The sequence below is a fragment of the Thalassophryne amazonica genome, chromosome 8, assembly GCF_902500255.1.
Source record: "Thalassophryne amazonica chromosome 8, fThaAma1.1, whole genome shotgun sequence".
Classification (NCBI taxonomy): Eukaryota; Metazoa; Chordata; class Actinopteri; order Batrachoidiformes; family Batrachoididae; genus Thalassophryne; species Thalassophryne amazonica.
The window spans coordinates 115,127,424-115,152,025 of NC_047110.1; the positions used below are offsets into that span (position 1 = coordinate 115,127,424).

Here is a 24,602-nt window from a genome sequence, read left to right on the forward strand (position 1 = left end):
ACAGTGTTTGATCACCCTAACAGAGGAGAGACCGCTTCAACCATGCTGCTGTCAATGAGACAGGGACGCGAGAGCGCAGCCGCTTATGCAGTCAACTTCCGCATCGCGGCTGCGAGGTCCGGCTGGAATAACGTTGCGCTCCGCGCCGCCTTCATAAACGGACTGTCATTGGTTCTGAAGGAGCAGCTGGTAGCTAAGGAGGAACCGCGGGATTTAGATGGGCTTATCGATCTCATTATACGGTTAGACAATCGGTTGGGGGAACGCCGTCGGGAGCGAGGCGAAGGACGTGACCGGATACGCGCCGCCCCTCTCCCTTCCGGGTTCGATAAGGGGCCGCCCTCCCCACGCTCCACAGCCGCAGCGCTTTGTGGGGCAACAGCTCCCCCTGCTGACGTTGTTAGGGAAATGCACAGGGCCAAAATGGGGAGGCTGATCCGTGGAGAGTGTTTTCTCTGCAGCTCAACTGAGCACACACAGAGAAACTGCCCCAAACGGCCAAAACGACAACACTCGCCCTTAGAGACTGGGCTAAGGGGGGGTCAAAACATTCAAGTGAGACACACACAAATTGCCACACGACTCCCAGTCACAATCCTGAGCGGAGATTTAACCCTTCAAGCCCGAGCACTGATGGACACGGAGTCAGAAGGGAATCTGCTAGACAACAGATGGGCAAGGGAGGTAGGGCTCCCTCTGGTGGCGCTTCCTTCGCCGTTGCAGGTGCGGGCACTAGATGGCACCCTCCTCCCTTTACTCACACACAAGACACAACCAGTAACTCTGGTGGTGTCTGGAAACCACTGGGAGGAGATTGAGTTTTTTGTAACTCCTTCTACCTCCCGCGTGATTTTGGGCATCCCATGGATGTTGAAGCACAATCCCCGGATTGATTGGCCGTCTGGGGTGGTGGTTCAGTGGAGCGAAACCTGGCATCAGGGGTGTTTAGGATCCTCGGTTCCTCCCGGTTCACAGGCTAAGGAGGAGGTCAAAGTCCCTCCCAATCTGACGGCAGTGCCGGTTGAGTACCACGATCTTGCTGACGTCTTCAGTAAGGATCTGGCACTCACCCTTTCCCCGCACCGTCCATACGATTGTGCCATTGATTTGGTTCCAGGCGCTGAGTTCCCGTCCAGCAGGCTGTACAACCTCTCACGACCTGAGCGCGAATCAATGGAGACCTACATCCGGGACTCATTAGCTGCCGGGCTGATCCGGAACTCCACCTCCCCGATGGGGGCAGGTTTCTTTTTTGTGGGCAAGAAAGATGGCGGACTTCGTCCATGTATTGATTACAGGGGGCTGAATGAGATTACGGTTCGCAACCGATACCCGTTGCCATTGTTAGATTCCGTGTTCACCCCCCTGCATGGAGCCAAAATCTTTACTAAGCTGGATCTTAGAAATGCGTATCACCTGGTTCGGATCCGGAAGGGAGACGAATGGAAGACGGCATTTAACACCCCATTAGGTCACTTTGAGTACCTGGTCATGCCGTTCGGCCTCACCAACGCCCCCGCGACGTTCCAAGCCTTGGTTAACGACGTCTTGCGGGACTTCCTGCACCGATTCGTCTTCGTATATCTGGACGATCTTTTCTCCGGATCCTGAGACCCATGTCCAGCATGTACGTCAGGTCCTGCAGCGGTTGTTAGAGAACTGACTGTTTGTGAAGGGCGAGAAGTGCGAGTTTCACCGCACGTCTTTGTCCTTCCTGGGGTTTATCATCTCCGCTAACTCCGTCGCCCCTGATCCGGCCAAGGTTGCGGCGGTGAGAGATTGGCCCCAACCAACAAGCCGTAGGAAGCTGCAACAGTTCCTCGGCTTCACTAATTTCTATAGGAGGTTCATTAAGGGCTACAGTCAGGTAGTTAGCCCCCTGACAGCCCTGACCTCTCCAAAAGTCCCCTTCACCTGGTCGGATCGGTGCGAAGCCGCGTTCAAGGAGTTGAAACGACGGTTCTCTACTGCGCCAGTTTTGGTGCAGCCCGACCCTAGCTGCCAGTTCATGGTTGAAGTGGACGCCTCTGACTCAGGGATAGGAGCCGTGCTGTCCCAGAGCGGAGAGACCGATAAGGTACTTCACCCGTGTGCCTACTTTTCACGCAGGTTGACCCTGGCTGAACGGAACTATGACGTCGGCAATCGAGAACTCCTTGCGGTGAAAGAGGCTCTTGAAGAGTGGAGACATCTGTTGGAGGGAACGTCCGTGCCATTCACGGTTTTCACTGACCACCGGAACCTGGAGTATATCAGGACCGCCAAGCGGCTGAACCCCAGGCAAGCCCGCTGGTCACTGTTCTTCGGCCGTTTTGACTTCCGGATCACCTACCGCCCCGGGACCAAAAACCAGAGATCGGATGCCTTGTCCCGGGTGCATGAAGACGAAGTCAAAACGGAGTTGTCGGATCCACCGGAACCTGTCATCCCGGAGTCCGCTATCGTGGCCACCCTCACCTGGGACGTAGAGAAAACCGTCCGGGAGGCCCTGGCACGGAGCCCGGATCCCGGAACTGGGCCGAAGAACAAACTTTACGTCCCACCAGAGGCCAGGGCTGCAGTCCTGGACTTCTGTCACGGCTCCAAGTTCTCCTGTCATCCAGGGGTGCGTAGGACCGTGGCAGTTGTCCGGCAGCGCTTCTGGTGGGCGTCCCTGGAGGCCGACGTCCGGGATTATATCCAGGCCTGCACCACCTGCGCCAGGGGCAAGGCTGACCACCGCAGGGCATCAGGACTGCTCCAGTATTTGGTGGACTGGGAGGGGTACGGACCTGAAGAACGCTCCTGGGTGAATAGGAGCTTCATCCTGGACCCGGCCCTCCTGGCCGATTTCTACCGCCGCCACCCGGACAAGCCTGGTCGGGCGCCAGGAGGCGCCCGTTGAGGGGGGGGTCCTGTTGTGTGGGCCGCTGAAGAGGAGGTACTGCTGGCCCACCACCACCAGAGGGCGCCCTGTCTGGAGTGCGGGCTCCAGGCACCAGAGGGCGCTGCCGCCTCACAGGAGCAACCGGGGTGACAGCTGTCACTTCTCGCCTACGACAGCTGTCACCAGTCATCTGATCAGCAGTGGTATATCAGCAAGACGACATCTCCACCTCTTTGCCGAGATATCGCTCTACCTAGGAGGTACAGTACTCAGCCGACTGTGTTGTCTTTTTGACATTAACACTTTGTTACTTTTGTGCGTTAAATAGCAGACATTCTTCCGACGAGAGGTGGAGGTGGTTTTCCCGCCATACGGGTTGCTGGGTGCAAACGCACCCACATTTAACTGTTTTTGTTCCTCGCCAGCAGTACCAGATCCGACACGCGGAGGCAGTGGCCACCTGGGAGTTCGGGACTTGGCGGCTCCAGTATTGCCGGGGTTCGGTGGCGGAGGAAATCGTGTGGTTCCGGTTCTGCTTTGGACAGACGTCTCTTATCTTCGAGCCTGCCCACGTGACACATTTTGTGAATTGACTTCTTTGTCTATTGTTGTAATCTGTTGTGTTTGTTGTGCTTATTCACAACAGTAAAGTGTTGTTATTTGACTTCGTCCATTGTCCGTTCATTTGCGCCCCCTGTTGTGGGTCCGTGTTCCTACACTTTCCCAACAGGAAAAACCCCAACGGTCAAAACGACCCCCTGTGAGCAAGCACTTGGCGACAGTGGGAAGGAAAAACTCCCTTCAAGTGTATATATATATATATATATATATATATATATATATATATATATCATGAATTATATTGATGTTTTGTGAGACCTGAGTTCACATTTCAGGAGATATTTTTTCAGTATTTCACGTTTTGCAATTAACAGGCATAATAAGGGCAATACTGAGTCATTACATAGTGAGGGACAAGACCGAGTCATTACATTTTTAATTAATATTAATTATATTTTTAATTAATTTATATCAAGTTGTATAGATTTGCTTTCAGTTTGAGTTAAGGAAGATAAGTTTAGTTTTATTTATCTAAAGTTGTGTCACTGGTGTGTCACTCAGACAGCAAAATTGAGAGGTTATTTAAAAATAAGTCCTTCAGAAAGCAAAATTAAGAGGTTACACAGGTTTTATGCAGGAGTAAATTACCTGTATTTCTTTCAGCTTGAGCGTCTTCATGTTGTAGCTCATGAATCAACAGCTGCCTGCTCATTTAATACCACTGGAGAATCAACTATATATAAGGCAACCCAAATTAAAGGGGAAATGCCACTTTTGACCACCTGGACCTTATTTCTGACATAAAATACTGTTGTTTACTCATCAATATAACTGGTGTCATTATTAGTTCACGGATCAAATGACATGTTCAGTTCAAAAAACATTTTTCTTCTTCTACTAATGTGGATTAGAACTTTTTGTGATACACAGCACCAACTACTGTACAGGAGGAACACAGCACTTTAAAATGCAGTCGTCTGTGTCCAATCAGATTTCAGGGGAGTTCAGTGCAACCCTGGCCTCCGCTCTACCTCCACCCATGCCAGGAAGTGTTCAACATTTGACATTTCCTGTTTCACTGTGGATTCGAAATTTGGCACTTCGTGTTTCAGTGTGAACTTGCCACCAATTTCCGATGAGATTCTGTGGGATCTCATCTGTCAATCCAGGAAGTGTTTAACATTTGACATTTCCTGTTTCACTGTGGATTCAAAATTTGGCACTTCCTGTTTCAGTGTGAACTTGCCACTGATTTCCCATGAGATTCTGTGGGATCTCATCTGTCAATCCAGGAAGTGTCGACCCAGGAAGTGTTTAACATTTGACATTTCCTGTTTCACTGTGGACTCGAAATTTGGCACTTCCTGTTTCAGTGTGAACTTGCCACCGAGTTCCCACGAGATTGTGTCGGATCTCATCTGTCAATCCAGGAAGTGTTGATCCAGGAAGTGTTTAACATTTGACATTTCCCTTTTCACTGTGGACTCAAAATTTGGCACTTCCTGTTTGGGACTCGGGCAGCACGGTGGCTTAGTGGTTAGCACTGTTGCCTCACAGCGAGAAGGTCATGGGTTCAATTCCCACCTGTGGCCTTTTTGTGTGGAGTTCCCCATGCTTGCGTGGGTTTCCTCCGGGTGCTCCGGTTTCCTCCCACATCCAAAGACATGTGGGTTAGGTGGATTGGAATCTTTAAATTGTCCGTAGGTGTGCAAGTGGGTGTGACTGTGTTTGTTTGTCTGTTTGTGGCCCTGTGTCAGACTGGCGTCCTGTCCTGGGTGTACCCGGCCTCACGCTCTATGACTGCTGGGATAGGCTCCAGCCCCCCGCAACCTTTAACTGGACTAAGCAGTTGAAGATGAGTGTGTGAGTGTGTGTTTAGGATTCTCTGTACCATGAGTGAGTTCCCGCTGCTGCGCACCACTTCGCTCATATTATTTGAGTAAAACAAAGTGACCTGAGACACTCTGATGACTTTAATGACACACCTGGTTGTGGGGATCAGGGTCCTTGGTGTGCCGTCAGTATCAGAACATGACAGATGTGATTTCGGCTGGAATTGACTTGTTGCCACATCGATCAGTTTCTGTTAAATCTATATTATAGATTTAATAAAGATAAATTTGGCTTTGATCATGGAGAAACGGGAGAGCTGACATTTGCCATTTGTCATGTTTATGTACATTGGGTCAAGGATGAATGCTGAAAAAAATGGAACATTGATAGGACAATTATTTTTGGAGAATTTAGTGATATTAGCTAACCACAGTGAGCAATGGATGTTGTGCTGCAATGCACCATGAGAGTTCAGGTTTTGGCATTTTAAATGTTGTTATTGTGGTTCATGTTACAACCCCAATTCCAATGAAGTTGGGACGTTGTGTGAAATGTAAATAAAAACAGAATACAATGATTTGCAGATACTTTTCAACCTATATTTAATTGAATACACCACAAAGACAAGATATTTAATGTTCAACTGATAAACTTTATTGTTTTTGTGCAAATATTTGCTCATTTTGAAATGGATGCCTGCAACACATTTCAAAAAAGTTACAGCAAAAGACTGGGAAAGTTGATGAATGCTCAAAGAACACCTGTTTGGAACATTTCTCAGGTGAAAAGGTTAATTAGAAATAGGTGAGTGTCATGATTGGGTATAAAAGGAGGATCCCCAAAAGTCTCAGCCGTTCACAAGCAAAGATGGGGTGAGGATCACCACTTTGTGAACAACTGCATGAAAAAATAGTCCAACAGTTTAAGAACAATGTTTCTCAATGTTTAATTGCAAGGTATTTAGGGATTCCATCATCTACAGTCCATAATATAATCAGAAGATTCAGAGAATCTGGAGAACTTTCTACACGTAAGTGGCAAGGCCGAAAAACCAACAATGAATGCCGTGACCATGGGTGCATTTGGTGGGGGATGGGGGGACATGTTCCCCCCACCTTTTCAACCAGGGGGGACAGAATATGGTATGTCCCCCCCACCTTCTGACATATATGTGTGTACTTGAAACATGCTATGTCAGTCTTATGTGCAAACCATGTCAGAACAGTATCTTTGTTTCTGCAAGTTTGTATTTTTAGCAGCACTGACTTCTTTACAACACCTGTTTCTTGTTTGTCACATTCGGAATTTTCTGGGACTGCATTTGCCCAGATTTGAAACCAAAAATACGAGGTCTGTCCATAAAGTATCGTACCTTTTTATTTTTATTTTTAAACTATATGGATTTGATTCATATGTTTTCACGTCAGACAAGCTTGAACCCTCGTGCGCATGCGTGAGTTTTTCCACGTCTGTCGGTGACGTCATTCGCCTGTGAGCACGCCTTGTGGAAGGAGTGGTCCCGCCCCGTCGTCGGATTTTCATTGTCTGGAAATGGCGAAATGATTTGGGTTTTTTTTCCATCAGACTTTTTTCAGAAGCTGTTAGAGACTGGCACCTGGAAACCATTCGAAAAATTTATCTGGCTTTCGGTGAAAATTTTACGGGCTTCACAAAGAATAAGGTCTGTTAGTACAGCTTTATGGACCCCTTTAAGGACGCTCGGCGCGCCGCGCTCCGAGCTGCGACGACGCGGCACAAGCCACCGGACCATTTCTAAACGGATGGCTCTGTGGCTACAACACCGTTGTGTGCTCTTTCTCTGGTTATCACAAGAGCTGGACATCAGCCATTTTCCGGCAGATTTCACTTTTAACAAGAGATTTTGTCATGGAAAGCTGCGCGGAGGCTTCGCGCGTCACAACCGATTCGCTTTGGAAGCAAGACAAAGGAACACCTCCGTTTTGGCGTGTCAGAGGACAAGTTTGGACATGTCTATCTCAGCTTTCAGTGCTTACCAGTCCAGTAAGTATCAGTGAAATTGTGGAGAGCTGGACATGTCCAAACTTGTCCTCTGACACGCTGAAACGGAGGTGTTCCTTTGTGTTCCTACTTTATGGAGAGACCTCGTAGTTGCCTCTAGGGACTCGTGTCTACACATAAGTATCAATGGACCATATGCTAATTTACTAAATTCTGAAAGTTAGAAAAGGAAATCAGAACAGCTATCTGGGACCTCAGAAAGCCCATCTGCAATTATTGCTTGATCTCCAAAATCAGTCTGTGCAAGCGAAATTATGTTCAGTATGAGTGTTGTCATTAGTGCCACTTCGAAAATTAAATTCATGATAAGTAATTTATCCTAAACTTATGATCCATTGTTTTTTCAAACTTATGCAAAAACAAATCTTGAGAAAAAAAATATACAGTATGCGATAGTTAATTATTATTAAGAGGCTGTTCTTTCATATTTATGAATACATTTTACCACATTGCAGTTGTTTTTTTAATGAAAACTCAACCTATCATTCTTTTTGAGTTCTACACATGTGGTGATACCATATTTACACCAGGATGTTAATAAAATCAATGCTGGCTGTTCTCAGAATAAAGTACTTATATCCACAGTTTCAAATTGTATAAGTCAAATGGTGTCCACTTTATGATCTCAAAACATTAAAATTACTGTTCTGGATGCTCAGAATGCATCTGAGCTTATCTAGAAACCGTTGGCTTCTGGGGGCCAAAAGCCGCCCACAGACCCCCGGCCTATGGGCTTCAGCCCTGTGGGCCTCACACTTTGTCCCCCCAATTTCAAGTTCTAAATTGCGCCCTTGATTTTATTTAATTTAAGTTCAATGGAAGTACATAATATAATTGATAATGGATTGATTAATATAACCTTGAACCATCCCTTAGTTATGCTGCTATAGACATAGACTGCTGGGGGGTTCCCATGATGCACTGAGTGTTTCTTTCTCTTTTTGCTCTGTATGCACCACTCTGCATTTAATCATTAGTGATTGATCTCTGCTCCCCTCCACAGCATGTCTTTTTCCTGGTTCTCTCCCTCAGCCTCAACCAGTCCCAGCAGAAGACTGCCCCTCCCTGAGCCTGGTTCTGCTGGAGGTTTCTTCCTGTTAAAAGGGAGTTTTTCCTTCCCACTGTAGCCAAGTGCTTGCTCACAGGGGGTCGTTTTGACCGTTGGGGTTTTACATAATTATTGTATGGCCTTGCCTTACAATATAAAGCGCCTTGGGGCAACTATTTGTTGTGATTTGGCGCTATATAAAAAAAAAATTGATTGATTGATTGATTGATAATTGTAAATACATTAAAAATACGTGGATGACACCAGAAAGTGAAAACACTTATTTCCATTGTGGTCCATTTAAAAATAAAATGACAAAATAGAAGTAATAACAAAATAATAATAATAATTCATGGTGTGTGTGAGAATACAAAAACCAAACAATTTATAAATACATTAAAGCAGTAAATTAGCATTAAACAATTGCATAATTATCTGGAAGTAAAAGGGTTGAGTTCTTACTCTAAAAACTGTCGAGGTCCAAGGTTCTAAAAACATTCTGGAGTCACACGTCATTCCAACTCATTATACAAGCTTTGCTTAATTTATTACCACCCTTGAAAAATGCCAGCTACCTATTTTATAAACATGACCAATCTAGAGCCCATGGATCCCCATGGACAACACGCTCGTCTGTCTTAACACTGTTTCTGTCTTTTTCTGTTTTTAGCCATCGGGCTGCAGATGTCCGTTGACCTGCTGGAGAAGAGACTGTGGTCCATCACCATTCAGGTAACCGAAGACACGGTGATGTCATCATTTATTTTACTGTGTGTGTGTGTGTGTGTGTGTGTGTGTGTGTGTGTGTGTGTGTGTGTGTGTGTGTGTGTGTGTGTGTGTGTGTGTGTGTGTGTGTGTGTGTGTGTGTGTGTGTGTGTGTGTGTGTGTGGAAGATAACTAAAGAATGGACAGATTTCCTTCAAAAATGGTAGGACTATGTCTTTGATAGATATCCAGAGGGGATTACATTTAGGAGTAGTTTGAGCAAAGATCAAGAAAAATTAGATCATCCATCAAAAAAGGTTTTTCAGACCATATTTTTCTTGTTGTGTAGTTACTACCTGCATATTTGGGTTTACTCTGAAACTACAAACCTAACAAACAGCCGCTTTGCTTTATGACATCACAGAACGTCTCTTTGTCAGGGTTTATTTGTTGTTCAGGTGATAGCTGACGTATCATTGTGTGTTTTTCTTTTCTCTGTCTTTCTTGGCTTCTCGTTCCTTCCAGCCCAGCGACACAGATGTAAGTAAACCTGGTTTAATTTGGTTACCGGACCCATCATTCTAATGACTTTTTAACACCACTTACTTTGAAGAGTGTTAATGATCACAGCTCTTTAGTTAAAATCATAAAACAGATCCATTAGTTTTTAGCCCTCTGAACCCCAGCAGTGTTTCTTTTTGTTTTGTCTCCGCTGACTGAGGTTCTGGCCCCCTCCTCTTTAAAGTCCTGGAGCTGCCACTGTGGCCGTGTCAGCAGTGATTGAAGATCAAAGATACTTTCACTCAGATCAGGACGCTGACTTGTGCTGTCTGTGGTCTTTGTGTCCCTCAGTGCTCAAACATCGATGGTGTCTGTCCTCTGAGCTGTGACAGTGCGGTGAGTACCACCCGGTTCTGACCCACAGATTCTCCCTTTGAAAAACCTGATCTGACACAAACCTGTTTTCTTTCCAGGACCTGAACTGTTTCCTGGTCGATAACAACGGTTTTATCGTCTTATCAAAGGAGAGGGATGAGGTAAGATGAGTTCAGAACCCATCCAGTCCGCTTCTTTAAATTGGTGACTCAAAACAGCAAAACCACTTAAACCTGCTTGCGGTGGTTTTGGTTCTTGGGCTGATCTGAGTTTTGCGGCCAGAACTGTTGGTGTCTGTCTGAGTTGACATGTAGCCATGGCAGCCTCAGTGGGTGTGTCTGACAGGGTCAGCAGGAGTTGGCGATGCAGGAAGTTTCCAAGTTTGAGGATGTTTAAGTTTCAGAACCGGGACTGAAGGTCAAAGGATTAGAACCTGAATGTGTTTGCAGCCCGAGCCATCTGTTAATGTGCACGGTGCTTGACTCTGACGACCCCCTCACAGGCTCTGGTTCTGCTTCAGGTTTCTTCCTGTTAAAAGGGAGATTTTTTTCCGTGTTTGCATTTATGATATTTGAGATGAGATGAGATGAGATGAGATTGTCATTGTCATTACACAAGTGCAACAACAACGAAATTATGTTTACTCTCCAGTTACCTCAGACAAGATACAGCAATTAATCCACAATTATTACTTAATAATGGCACACATCAGAATTAAAGACAACACATATACATTTGACATTGTTTGTGTGCACTACACTTGAAGCAGTCCGTCATCCGAATTGAGGTAAAGTGGGTGAAGGCTGCAGCAGGAGGGGCCCACGCCGCCCAGCTTGGGGGGGTTGAAGGCTGCAGCAGTAAAAACCTCGCTGCCTTGGAGGTGGCAGGGAGGAAGCCAGGGTGAGGGGAGTGGAGAGACACGCGGGGTAATAGGGATGGAGGGAGGGAGACTTGCGTCGTGTGCAGATGAGTTAAGTTTCTGTCAGTTTCTGTCTGTGTGTGTATAAAGTCTGACGTTGCTAGGCAACAGCAGGCTGGGGGGGTAGATAGATGAGAAGGGGGAGCCGAATTCCTTCACCAAAGCCGTAGATCCTTTTGGGAGAAGCGCAGGGAATTTGTCCTTCACGAGCCGATAAGGCTGCCATGTTGATGTTAGGTGGAGAGATACAGAATTCCATTTACTGCACCTCTGACCGTCTAGAGTCCAAATTTATGAAGAATATTCTCCGGTCCTCAGCAGTACATTCCTTTGCAATGCAGCATAAATGCTCCAAGATGGTCTCTAATTTGCATTTGAGTTCAAGAGTTCATGCAGGCTGATATTACACAGCATTGCCCATCTCATTAATCATGACGGACAGATGAGGGAATGAGATTCTTGAAGCAGCCATCTTGCTAATATTCCTGTGGGTCAGGGCAGCGCACAAACCAATCAGCGCCAAACCTCCCACCATAAAACGAATAAAAATAAATCCTCAACATCTTCCACAGAAAGTGGAGCCATATGTCACACCCCGTCTGTCCCAGGCATCGAGAGCATAGCCCGCTGGGTAGGTTCCATCAGTGCACGCAGGGTCCCCCAACCCTGATTTCCTTGTCGAAAAAAAATGGTGTCAATAGCGTTGAGAGACCAGCTGATCAATTCCACAGTTAATCCAAATCTTACTTTGAAGAATTCAGTCTGGTGAAGCTGGGATTTTGAAGGTCGGAGCAGAGATAGAGAACAGAAAGGAGGAGAGGGGAGGAATGCGACCGTTAATGAGATGTAAATAATACAGTCTGGACCCGCAGAGTCCAGTCTGGACCTGTTCTATATGTTTGTTGTGATTTGGATCCATAAATGAAACAGGTTCTTGCAGCTCACGTTCAGGGTTCTGGTCGGTGCTGGGGAAAAAGAAGTGTCTTCATGGTTCTTGTGTTTTTCTATCAAAACCTTCACTGCAGAAGGTTGTGACTGTTGGTGGCGCTGCAGGACAAAACATCCTCAGTTAGAAAAGAGAAAGTTCTGTTTGTCATCATGACGTTTAGCCGCATGTTCTCCTTGAATTGCTGGCTGTCTGAGTGGTGTCCAAAAAATGAGGTGGGCTTCATAGATAATTGGCAAAGCTTCTGGGGAAAACCTGGTCTTGTTAGGAGAGACGGCATCCATCCCACTTTGGATGGAGCAGCTCTCATTTCTAGAAATCTGGCCAATTTTCTTAAATCCTCCAAACCGTGACTATCCAGGGTTGGGACCAGGAAGCAGAGTTGTAGTTTTACACACCTCTCTGCAGCTTCTCTCTCCCTGCCATCCCCTCATTACCCCATCCCCGTAGAGACGGTGCCTGCTCCCAGACCACCAATAACCAGCAAAAATCTATTTAAGCATAAAAATTCAAAAACAAAAAATAATATAGCACCTTCAACTGCACCACAGACTAAAACAGTTAAATGTGGACTATTAAACATTAGGTCTCTCTCTTCTAAGTCCCTGTTAGTAAATGATATAATAATTGATCAACATATTGATTTATTCTGCCTTACAGAAACCTGGTTACAGCAGAATGAATATGTTAGTTTAAATGAGTCAACACCCCCGAGTCACACTAACTGCCAGAACGCTCGTAGCACGGGCCGAGGCGGAGGATTAGCAGCAATCTTCCATTCCAGCTTATTAATTAATCAAAAACCCAGACAGAGCTTTAATTCATTTGAAAGATTGACTCTTAGTCTTGTCCATCCAAATTGGAAGTCCCAAAAACCAGTTGTATTTGTTAGTATCTATCGTCCACCTGGTCGTTACTGTGAGTTTCTCTGTGAATTTTCAGACCTTTTGTCTGACTTAGTGCTTAGCTCAGATAAGATAATTATAGTGGGCGATTTTAACATCCACACAGATGCTGAGAATGACAGCCTCAACACTGCATTTAATCTATTATTAGACTCAATTGGCTTTGCTCAAAATGTAAATGAGTCCACCCACCACTTTAATCATACCTTAGATCTTGTTCTGACTTATGGTATGGAAATTGAAGACTTAACAGTATTCCCTGAAAACTCCCTTCTGTCTGATCATTTCTTATAACATTTACATTTACTCTGATGGACTACCCAGCAGTGGGGAATAAATTTCATTACACTAGAAGTCTTTCAGAAAGCGCTGTAACTAGGTTTAAGGATATGATTCCTCCTTTATGTTCTCTAATGCCATATACCAACAAAGTGCAGAGTAGCTACCTAAACTCTGTAAGGGAGATAGAGTATCTCGTCAGTAGTTTTACATCCTCATTGAAGACAACTTAATAACTTACAAACTCGCAGCTTAAAGCAGATAACCCATAAGTTGGAGAGGAAATGGCATCTCACTAATTTAGAAGATCTTCACTTAGCCTGGAAAAAGAGTCTGTTGCTCTATAAAAAAGCCCTCCGTAAAGCTAGGACATCTTACTACTCATCACTAATTGAAGAAAATAAGAACAACCCCAGGTTTCTTTTCAGCACTGTAGCCAGGCTGACAAAGAGTCAGAGCCCTATTGAGCCGAGTATTCCTTTAACTTTAACTAGTAATGACGTCATGACTTTCTTTGCTAATAAAATTTTAACTATTAGAGAAAATATTACTCATAACCATCCCAAAGATGTATCGTTATCTTTGGCTGCTTTCAGTGATGCCGGTATTTGGTTAGACTCTTTCTCTCAGATTGTTCTGTCTGAGTTATTTTCATTAGTTACTTCATCCAAACCATCAACATGTCTATTAGACCCCATTCCTACCAGGCTGCTCAAGGAAGCCCTACCATTATTTAATGCTTCGATCTTAAATATGATCAATCTATCTTTATTAGTTGGCTATGTACCACAGGCTTTTAAGGTGGCAGTAATTAAACCATTACTTAAAAAGCCATCACTTGACCCAGCTATCTTAGCTAATTATAGGCCAATCTCCAACCTTCCTTTTCTCTCAAAAATTCTTGAAAGGGTAGTTGTAAAACAGCTAACTGATCATCTGCAGAGGAATGGTCTATTTGAAGAGTTTCAGTCAGGTTTTAGAATTCATCATAGTACAGAAACAGCATTAGTGAAGGTTACAAATGATCTTCTTATGGCCTCAGACAGTGGACTCATCTCTGTGCTTGTTCTGTTAGACCTCAGTGCTGCTTTTGATACTGTTGACCATAAAATTTTATTACAGAGATTAGAGCATGCCATAGGTATTAAAGGCACTGCGCTGCGGTGGTTTGAATCATATTTATCTAATAGATTACAATTTGTTCATGTAAATGGGGAATCTTCTTCACAGACTAAGGTTAATTATGGAGTTCCACAAGGTTCTGTGCTAGGACCAATTTTATTCACTTTATACATGCTTCCCTTAGGCAGTATTATTAGACGGCATTGCTTAAATTTTCATTGTTATGCAGATGATACCCAGCTTTATCTATCCATGAAGCCAGAGGACACACCAATTAGCTAAACTGCAGGATTGTCTTACAGACATAAAGACATGGATGACCTCTAATTTCCTGCTTTTAAACTCAGATAAAACTGAAGTTATTGTACTTGGCCCCACAAATCTTAGAAACATGGTGTCTAACCAGATCCTTACTCTGGATGGCATTACCCTGACCTCTAGTAATACTGTGAGAAATCTTGGAGTCATTTTTGATCAGGATATGTTATTCAAAGCGCATATTAAACAAATATGTAGGACTGCTTTTTTGCATTTACGCAATATCTCTAAAATTAGAAAGGTCTTGTCTCAGAGTGATGCTGAAAAACTAATTCATGCATTTATTTCCTCTAGGCTGGACTATTGTAATTCATTATTATCAGGTTGTCCTAAACGTTCCCTGAAAAGCCTTCAGTTAATTCAAAATGCTGCAGCTAGAGTACTAACGGGGACTAGAAGGAGAGAGCATATCTCACCCATATTGGCCTCTCTTCATTGGCTTCCTGTTAATTCTAGAATAGAATTTATAATTCTTCTTCTTACTTATAAGGTTTTGAATAATCAGGTCCCATCTTATCTTAGGGACCTCATAGTACCATATCACCCCAATAGAGCGCTTCGCTCTCAGACTGCAGGCTTACTTGTAGTTCCTAGGGTTTGTAAGAGTAGAATGGGAGGCAGAGCCTTCAGCTTTCAGGCTCCTCTCCTGTGGAACCAGCTCCCAATTCAGATCAGGGAGACAGACACCCTCTCTACTTTTAAGATTAGGCTTAAAACTTTCCTTTTTGTTAAAGCTTATAGTTAGGGCTGGATCGGGTGACCCTGAACCATCCCTTAGTTATGCTGCTATAGACGTAGACTGCTGGGGGGTTCCCATGATGCACTGAGTGTTTCTTTCTCTTTTTGCTCTGTATACACCACTCTGCATTTAATCATTAGTGATTGATCTCTGCTCTCTTCCACAGCATGTCTTTTTCCTGGTTCTCTCACTCAGCCCCAACCAGTCCCAGCAGAAGACTGCCCCTCCCTGAGCCTGGTTCTGCTGGAGGTTTCTTCCTGTTAAAAGGGAATTTTTCCTTCCCACTGTCGCCAAGTGCTTGCTCACAGGGGGTCGTTTTGACCATTGGGGTTTTTACGTAATTATTGTATGGCTTTGCCTTACAATATAAAGCGCCTTGGGGCAACTGTTTGTTGTGATTTGGCGCTATATAAATAAAATTGATTGATTGATTGATTAAAATATTTCATTTCTGAGAAAACCACAAAGTTTGTTTTCAGTCAACCTGAAGTTTGTCAGAAGGCACGTGGGTCGACCTCTAAATGAAGGTGAGCGTCTGAACTACGAGTGGAAACACAAACTCAGTCCATCCCTGAGGACACTTCCTGTCCTTCAGTGAGCGTCCTACAGCTGGACCGAGCGCCTCTGATGATAAATAACTTCTGTGTCATGTTCCTGAGCTCCACAAACATCCACAATCCTCCTGTGTAAACGCCACCGCGAGCACATGGCGGGACGTAGATAAATCAGTGCGGACGAACGGGGTCAGAGCGAGAAACGACACATCGCTCACGTCGCTCATTATTTTATTCAGTAAACTTCAGCTGCTCGAAAAACAAAGAGGCGAAGAATCAGGACGCATGAACCTGAGACCAGACTGAAGCCTGAGGACAAAACATCACATAACTTACAGTCTTTCTGCTCAGACTGGTTCCTTTTGAAAGGTTCTGCAGTAAACATTGTTCTGGACGGTTTGACTGCATTATTAGTCCCATCGGTCCACAAACGCATCAGTCCTGCGGTCTGAAAATCACATTTATTTTTTTAAACGTGGTGATTTTGAACAAATGGCTTCATGTGGCCACCGAACAGACGGTGGCAGGCGAGAGGACGTGCAGCATCACTAAATGTCAGAAAGCTGTTTTGTAAAATGTTTAAAAGCCGTAACATCAAACATGGAGTGAGGCAGAAGTTAAAATAAATAAATCCAACTGGGCCGTCCGCCGAATCCGCCACGAGGACTCGGCCGTGACGACGTCACTCCCAGTTTGTTTCCAGATCAGTGCTCACCTCATCGACCTTACGGGCCCTGAGAGCCGAAGGTCACATGATGTGACCTAAAACAGCGTTGGGGAACAATTGATTCGGTTACGGCAAAAAAAAAACAAAAAACAAAAAGATTTGGTCATGAAATGTCAGTTCCAGTTTGTTTCTGCGTATGTTCAGTTGCTGGTGTTGCTCAACACGTTGCTAAAACCTCACAGGCAGAGTGTCCGGCTGTGTCAATAGACCGGAAACACGTCTCGGATTTCACAGTAAGTAGTGTGTCGGGTGTTGATGCTGTTGTCCGGGTCAGCAGAACAGAACTGAACCCGCTTCTGTCTCTGCTGGAGCTGGTTTTAACTGGTGGTGCAGCACGTGTGTGTTCTGGTTCTGCCAGTCACGGAAACAGGCTCAGGAGTCAAGCCTCCTGGACGAATCCGACATTCTGCCGAAAACCAGCAGAACGATCATTTTGATTGACAGGGTCACATGTTCAGTGAGATCAGATCATCTGTGTGACTGTTACTTTAAACGGAAAGGAGCTGCTGCTGGCCATGCCCCCTCTCACAACAGACAGGGCTCCATATATGGAGCCACGAGGTCTAAGTCTTCTGGTCCCTGTCCTGGTCCCGGTCTGTTTGTCTGTGTGGTCCCGAGCTGTCTTCGTCCTGTGGGTGAACGTTTATCGTTCCTAATACTCTGCCCGTTTCCTCTTTTCCAGGTCGGACGTTTCTTCGGGCAGGTGGACGGTTCCGTCATGGCGTCACTGATGAAGATGGGAATGTTCAGGAAGTACGACACAGTGTTCGTTTCAAATGAAGCTTTTATTGATCCGCAGTTGAACGTTCGCGATCAAATGCTATCAAAGTCTGCAAAGAAACAACACAGACAGACAGAAACACAGACGGAAACACAGACTGAAACACAGACAGACAGACACACAGACGGAAACAGACAGACAGACAGACAGACAGAAACACAGACGGAAACACAGACCGAAACGCAGACAGACAGACAGACAGACAGAAACACAGACGGAAACACAGACAGACAGAAACACAGACAGACACACAGACGGAAACACAGACAGACAGAAATACAGACAGACAGACAGACAGAAACAGACGGAAACACAGACAGATAGAAACAGACGGAAACACAGACAGAAACACAGACAGACAGAAATACAGACAGACAGACAGACAGAAACAGACGGAAACACAGACAGATAGAAACAGACGGAAACACAGACAGACACACAGACGGAAACACAGACAGACAGAAATACAGACAGACAGACAGACAGAAACAGACGGAAACACAGACAGATAGAAACAGACGGAAACACAGACAGACAGACAGAAACACAGACAGACAGAAATACAGAAACACAGACAGACAGACAAACAGACAGAAATACACACAGACAGACAGACAGACAGACAGAAACACACACAGACAGAAATACAGAAACACAGACAGACAGACAAACAGACAGAAAGACACACAGACAGACAGAAACACAGACGGAAACACAGACAGATAGAAACAGACGGAAACACAGACAGACAGAAACACAAACACACAGAAACACAGACAGACAGACAAAAAGACAGACACACATACAGACAGAAACACAGATACACAGAAACACAAACAGACACACAGACGGAAACACAAACACACAGAAACACAGACAGACAGAAACTAAGACACACAGACAGAAACACAGACAGACAGACAAAAAGACAGACACACATACAGACAGAAACACAGATACACAGAAACACAAACAGACAGAAACAGACGGAAACACAAACACAGAAACACAGACAGAAACACAGACGGAAACACAGACACACAGAAACACAGACACACAGACACACAGAAACAGACAGAAAGACAGAAACACAGACAGACAAAAAGACAGACACACATACAGACAGAAACACAGAAAAACAAAAACACAGACAGACAGACACACAAAGACAAAAACAGACAGACACAGACAAACACAGAAACATAGACAGACACACATACAGACAGACAGACAGAAACTAAGACACACAGACAGAAACAAATAATTCAGAATTCAGAATCAGAATCACCTTTATTGTCATTGTAATTGAATTACAACGAGATTTGAGTGCAACTCCAAAAAGGTGCTTTGTGGTGCGAGTAAGTTTTAGCCAATATAAAAGATAGTGAAATTTAATGGTAAATTATTCCGAGTATATGTTGTTGGCATCTGTCTGTCTCGGAAGACAATGGAGTCTTTGCGCCTGGTAAAGTCAGTCTGTGGTTAAGTGGCAGCGCCTGCTGTGGCTGAACAGGCCAATTTGGGAGCGGCAGGTCCTGTTGCAATTTCTGCAGGTGTATCCCGCGTCAGCCTCTCCCGGTACTGCCACTGATGCTGCATTCTGTCGTCTGCGTTGTCTTTTCTCCTCCCACTTGTCCTCTCTTCTATTCTCGCACAGCTGCACGCTGCTCTTCACTGTGATCCTCCAGGCGTCTCGGTCAGCAGCTATGGATTCGAGGTCGGCAGGGCGGATGTTGCTGAGTTTCAGGTCTCTCTTACAGACATCCTTGAACCTGAGAAACTGTCTGCCGGTTGGTCTGGTGCCAGTAGCTAGCTTGCCATACAGAATGTCTTTTGGAATTCGGCCATCCTGCATGCGGACGAAGTGTCCGAGCCAACGTAGACGTCTCACGGAAAGGAGGGCAAACGTGCTTGGGATTTTTACTCTGGCAAGCACGTCCTTGTTAGGGACACAGTCCTGCCAGATGATGCCCAGAATCTTTCTGATACTGCACAGGTGGAATGCATTCAATCTGCCCTCTTGGCGCGAGTACAGGATCCATGACTCACTGCTGTAGAGGAGCGTACCCAGCATGCAGGCTTGATACACTCTCATCTTGGTGTTAGTGGTCAGCATGGTGTTGTTCCACACCCTCTTTGTCAGGCGGGCTGTTGCTGTTGCTGCTTTGCCGATGCGAGTGTTCAGCTCAGTGTCCAGTGAGAGGTTGCTGGTTATGGTGGAGCCCAGGTAGGTGACGTCCTCCACCACTTCCAGTGTGTGGTCACCAATTGATATGCGGGGTATGCTGCTGACGTCTTGGCCCATGATGTTGGTTTTCTTGAGGCTTATAGTTAGTCCAAACTCATCACATGCGTGAGCGAAGCAATCTATGAGTCGCTGAAGGGCTTCTTCAGAATGTGCGGCCAGGGCAGCGTCGTCTGCGAACAGCATCTCCCTGAGGAGGACCTTGCGGACTTTGGTCTTGGCACGCAGGCGGGCCAGATTGAAGAGGCTCCTGTCACTCCGAGTGTGGATGTAAACGCCGTCTTCACTCTGGTCGAAGGCGTTTTGCAGCAGGAGAGAGAAGAAGGTGCTGAAGAGCGTTGGGGCAAGGACACATCCTTGTTTCACGCCGCTGATGATGGGAAAGGGTTCTGATGATGAGCCGTCGTACTTGACAGTACCTCTCATGTCTTGGTGGAAGGAGACTATCATCCTCAGAAGCTCGGGGGGGGCATCCAATCCTTTGTAGTAGCGTGAAGAGGCCACTCCTGCTGACCAGGTCGAACGCCTTCGTCAGATCAATGAAGGCGAGGTAGAGTGGTTGTCTCTGCTCACGACACTTCTCCTGCAGCTGTTTCTGTGTAGGCTCTCAGTTGTCCAGGTGGTTTCCATAGCAGAGAAGCTTGAATCTTCGACTGGACTGGGTTGCTTGATGTGAGGACGTTTCACTTCAAATCGCAGAAGCTTCCTCAGCTTCCTCATCTTCTCCTGCAGCTGTCGTAGTGAAAATATCATGTCTACAGTCGACCTTCCCGCTCTGAAGCCGCATTGCGCCTCTGGGTAAACACGTTCCGCGAGCGGCTGGAATCTATCCAGTACCACACGTGCGAAGACCTTGCCGACGATGCTGAGCAGGGAGATACCACAGTAGTTATTACAGTCACTGCGGTCTCCTTTGTTTTTGTACAGCGTTGTGATGTTGGCGTCACGCATGTCCTGTGGGACTGACCCTTCCTCCCAGCACTGGAGCAGAAGTTCGTGGAGGTGGTCGAGGAGAACAGTCTTTTTGCCGGCCTTGATGACTTCAGTTGGAATGCCATCGCTACCTGGAGCTTTGCCACTGACGAGGGTGTCGATGGCTTTGCTGAGTTGAGTGGGGCGTCACGTTCATCCATGACTGGCAGGGGGGTGATGCGCTTGACTGCTGTATTGATGACGATGTTCTCCCATGAATACAGTTGCTGGTAGTGCTCCGCCCATCTCTCCATCCATTTGCCGCGGTCCGTGATGATATCTCCTGGGGCAGACTTCAGTGGTGTGATCTTGATGGCGCTTGGACCAAACGCCTTCTTCAGTCCTTCGTACATCCCACGGACGTTGCCGCAGTTGGCGGAGAGTTGGATGCCGCGGCATAGGTTTAGCCAGTAGTCATTGGCGCAGCGTCGGACGATCCTCTGGGTGTCACTTCTGGCCTTTCTAAGTGCAGCAAGTGTCTTCTCAGAGGGGTCTCTCTTGTACTCAAGCAGTGCATCGCATTTAGCTGAGATTGCTGACTCTAGTTCAGTGATCCCTGCCTCCCTGCATCTTTGATGCTGCCGCTGGATGCAAGCCTGTTCTCTTGCAAGGCCGCAATATCAATGTCGAGCCTCTTGAGCTCGCGTTTGATGATGGCTGTCTTTCTTGCATCATCGACTTGTTGTAGGTCGTCGGAGAGGCCAGGACACATGGTCCTAACATTCCAGGTTGCCAGTCTCAGCACTGGCGGCTTTCTTGCCTGATGCAGGGTTTACAGTCTGCTCTTCGGTTTTTGTCCTGAGCTCCAAGCACCCATTGAAGCAGGCAGACCGTGACGGGTCAGCACCTTATTGGCCGGGGGCTGCCCAGCTTGAGGCGGGCGATAGCTGACCAGTGGGACTACGATGATCCCTCCCACCGTCAGAGACAACCCGTAGCGTCCGAGCTCACGCCACTACGCTCTAGACTTATAACTCATAACTGCCGTCTCCAGTGTTGGTTCTATCGCTGGAACAGCAGCACTGAGTGACCTCTCCAGGGCCCAAGCCTGGGCAAAGTATATGGAGCTCCTGGGCTGCCCAGTCGCCAAGACCCCCCTCTGATGTGGTCCCAGCCTTTGTGTGAGGTGTGTGTCGTGCGCTCTTCATTTTTTCATTCCAAGGAAAAAGACGGAACAATTGGAGCAGCGCCACATCACATTTTGCCAGAAACTGAACGACAGCCAGGTGGAAACCATTCGGATTATTCAGACGGCTTTCGGTGACGATCCTCTGGGCATCACACAGATTAAGGAGCTGTACAACCGGTTTAAAGACGGCCGCACAACGGTGGAGAACGTGCCACGCTCCGGTCGGCCATCAACATGCAGAAATGACCAGATCATTTCCAAAGTGAACATTGTGGTAATGTGGGATCGTCGTGTGACTATCCAAAAAATTGTGGAAGAGGTGGACATCAGCAATTTTTCAGCACATTCCACTGTGACAGAAGATTTGGCCATGAAAAGAGTTGCAGCGAAATTCATGCCGATGGCTTCGGCACAAAGCTGACAGAGCAAAAGCGCCACCGTGTTGAAGTCTTACAGGACATGTTGTAACATGCCCTGACATGCCCACCTCTTCCACAATTTCTCGGATAGTCACACGACTGAAAAGCCACCGAAGTCTCTACTGGGCTTTCTTCACCACCACTGTGGTGTTGGCACAAAGACACACAGACAGACAGAAATACAGACAGACAAACACTCACCTTTGACTACAGACTGGCTGTTGCTAACACGTGGCTGTTGCTAGGGCGTGGTTGTTGCTAAGGCGTGGCTGTTGCTAAGGCGTGGTTGTTGCTAAGGCATGGCTGTTGCTAAGGCGTGGTTGTTGCTAAGGTGTGGCTGATTGTAGGCACCCTGAATGTGTTTTGTTGTTATTTTTCTGTCTTGTGTTTGTTTTCAGGGTTTCATTGTTCGATTATCAGGGGATGTGTAAGAACAATCATCATCACGCCAGCGACGCTCAACCTTTGATCACTGTGAGTCCGATCAACTCATCAGTAAGCGCTGGATTTTTTTTAGGAGTTTTACACTGCCACACTGTGGCTGCACACTGCCCCTAGTGGTTGGATTGTGTCTAACTGTAATTAGGATGGTTAAATGCAGAGGACAAATGTTGATATATATATATGTACAATAAACACTCTGTTCTACTATTTGGCTTAAACATTTGATATTCATTCTTGATAATAAACTGGTCAGAGTTACTTTGAAAATCATGTTTAATTTTTTCCTGCAGCCGTTCTACAGCATGGTCACGCTATTACGGTGGTTCTTCTACAACATTCTGATGTAAGTGTCAGTAACTTTAATTTAATTTCACAATGGCAGAAATAATTAGAGCGAGATGTTGCAAAAGTAACACTGAGCTAACTGAGCTAATTGGGCTAGCTGAGCAAACGTCCAAACACTTTGTGTCAAACTTTGATTGTCAAACTTTGGATTTATCCTCAAATAAAAGCTGAAACTTTGCACCTCTGACAAACAGCATCAAAAATATTAATGTTCTGTTTCTTTAAATTGAAGGAGTCTGCGGAATGATTAATGTCTAAAAGGTATAGATGGGTTTAATTATTTCTTTTTTTTTTCTGTGATTTTCCTTTCAGGTTCCTCCTGGACTTTAACCTTTGCGGTCTTTGGCACTCGGATTTGGTGGTCGACGGTAAGATTAGTCAATGAGCAACGTGTTTGTCGCTGATTGTGTCATCATATTATATATATATTTATTTAGTCTGCTGTTAGCATTAGCTAACCTAGCAATAATCTACAGTGTACTGTTAGCATAGGCTAACCTAGCAATAATCTGCAGTGTACTATTAGCATAGGCTAACCTAACAATAATCTACAGTGTACTGTTAGCATAGGCTAACCTAGCAATAATCTGCAGTGTACTATTAGCATAGGCTAACCTAACAATAATCTACAGTGTACTGTTAGCATAGGCTAACCTAGCAATAATCTGCAGTGTACTATTAGCATAGGCTAACCTAACAATAATCTACAGTGTACTGTTAGCATTGGTTAACCTAGCAATAATCTACAGTGTACTGTTAGCATCGGTTATCCTAGCAATAATCTACAGTGTACTGTTAGCATCGGTTAACCTAGCAAAAATGTACAGTGTACTGTTAGCATTGGTTAACCTAGCAAAAATCTATAGTGTACTGTTAGCATTGGTTAACCTAGCAATAATCTACAGTGTACTGTTAGCATAGGCTAACCTAACAATAATCTACAGTGTACTGTTAGCATTGGTTAACCTAGCAATAATCTACAGTGTACTGTTAGCATCAATTAACCTAGCAAAAATCTATAGTGTACTGTTAGCATTGGTTAACCTAGCAAAAATCTACAGTGTACTGTTAGCATCGGTTAACCTAGCAAAAATCTACAGTGTACTGTTAGCATCGGTTAACCTAGCAAAAATCTACAGTGTACTGTTAGCATCGGTTAACCTAGCAAAAATCTACAGTGTACTGTTAGCATCGATTAACCTAGCAAAAATCTATAGTGTACTGTTAGCATCGGTTAACCTAGCAAAAATCTATAGTGTACTGTTAGCATTGGTTAACCTAACAATAATCTACAGTGTACTATTAGCATTGGTTAACCTAGCAATAATCTACAGTGTACTGTTAGCATCGATTAACCTAGCAAAAATCTATAGTGTACTGTTAGCATCGATTAACCTAGCAAAAATCTACAGTGTACTGTTAGCATTGGTTAACCTAGCAAAAATCTACAGTGTACTGTTAGCATTGGTTAACCTAGCAAAAATCTACAGTGTACTGTTAGCATTGGTTAACCTAGCAAAAATCTACAGTGTACTGTTAGCATCGGTTAACCTAGCAAAAATCTATAGTGTACTGTTAGCATTGGTTAACCTAGCAAAAATCTACAGTGTGTTGTTAGCATCAAATTCTAATAAATAAGTTGCTTCTTTCTTCTTTTGGTCTCATTTACAACTCCTGTATCACAATGATGACATCATCATCATCTTCATCATCATCTTCATCTTGTCTCTGGGTGTCTCAATGTCTCTGGTGTCTTCATTCAGCCAAAGCGAATTATCACACAAGTGAGTCCAGAATGTGAGTCTGTCCAGCATCAGGGGGCGGAGTTT

General features: G+C 45.3%; 1 protein-coding gene across 1 annotated transcript in view; it reads left to right on the top strand.

The window, feature by feature from the left end:
• LOC117516367 (voltage-dependent calcium channel subunit alpha-2/delta-4-like) overlaps positions 1 to 24,602 on the top strand; it is a 159,734-nt gene that overhangs the window by 132,936 nt on the left and 2,196 nt on the right. Inside the window, exons 28-36 of the mRNA XM_034177332.1 lie at positions 9,019 to 9,080; positions 9,579 to 9,593; positions 9,906 to 9,950; positions 10,028 to 10,090; positions 17,121 to 17,191; positions 22,383 to 22,458; positions 22,719 to 22,771; positions 23,086 to 23,141; positions 24,537 to 24,557. Coding sequence (XP_034033223.1) covers positions 9,019 to 9,080; positions 9,579 to 9,593; positions 9,906 to 9,950; positions 10,028 to 10,090; positions 17,121 to 17,191; positions 22,383 to 22,458; positions 22,719 to 22,771; positions 23,086 to 23,141; positions 24,537 to 24,557 — 462 coding nt within the window. The remainder of the gene's footprint in view (positions 1 to 9,018; positions 9,081 to 9,578; positions 9,594 to 9,905; positions 9,951 to 10,027; positions 10,091 to 17,120; positions 17,192 to 22,382; positions 22,459 to 22,718; positions 22,772 to 23,085; positions 23,142 to 24,536; positions 24,558 to 24,602) is intronic.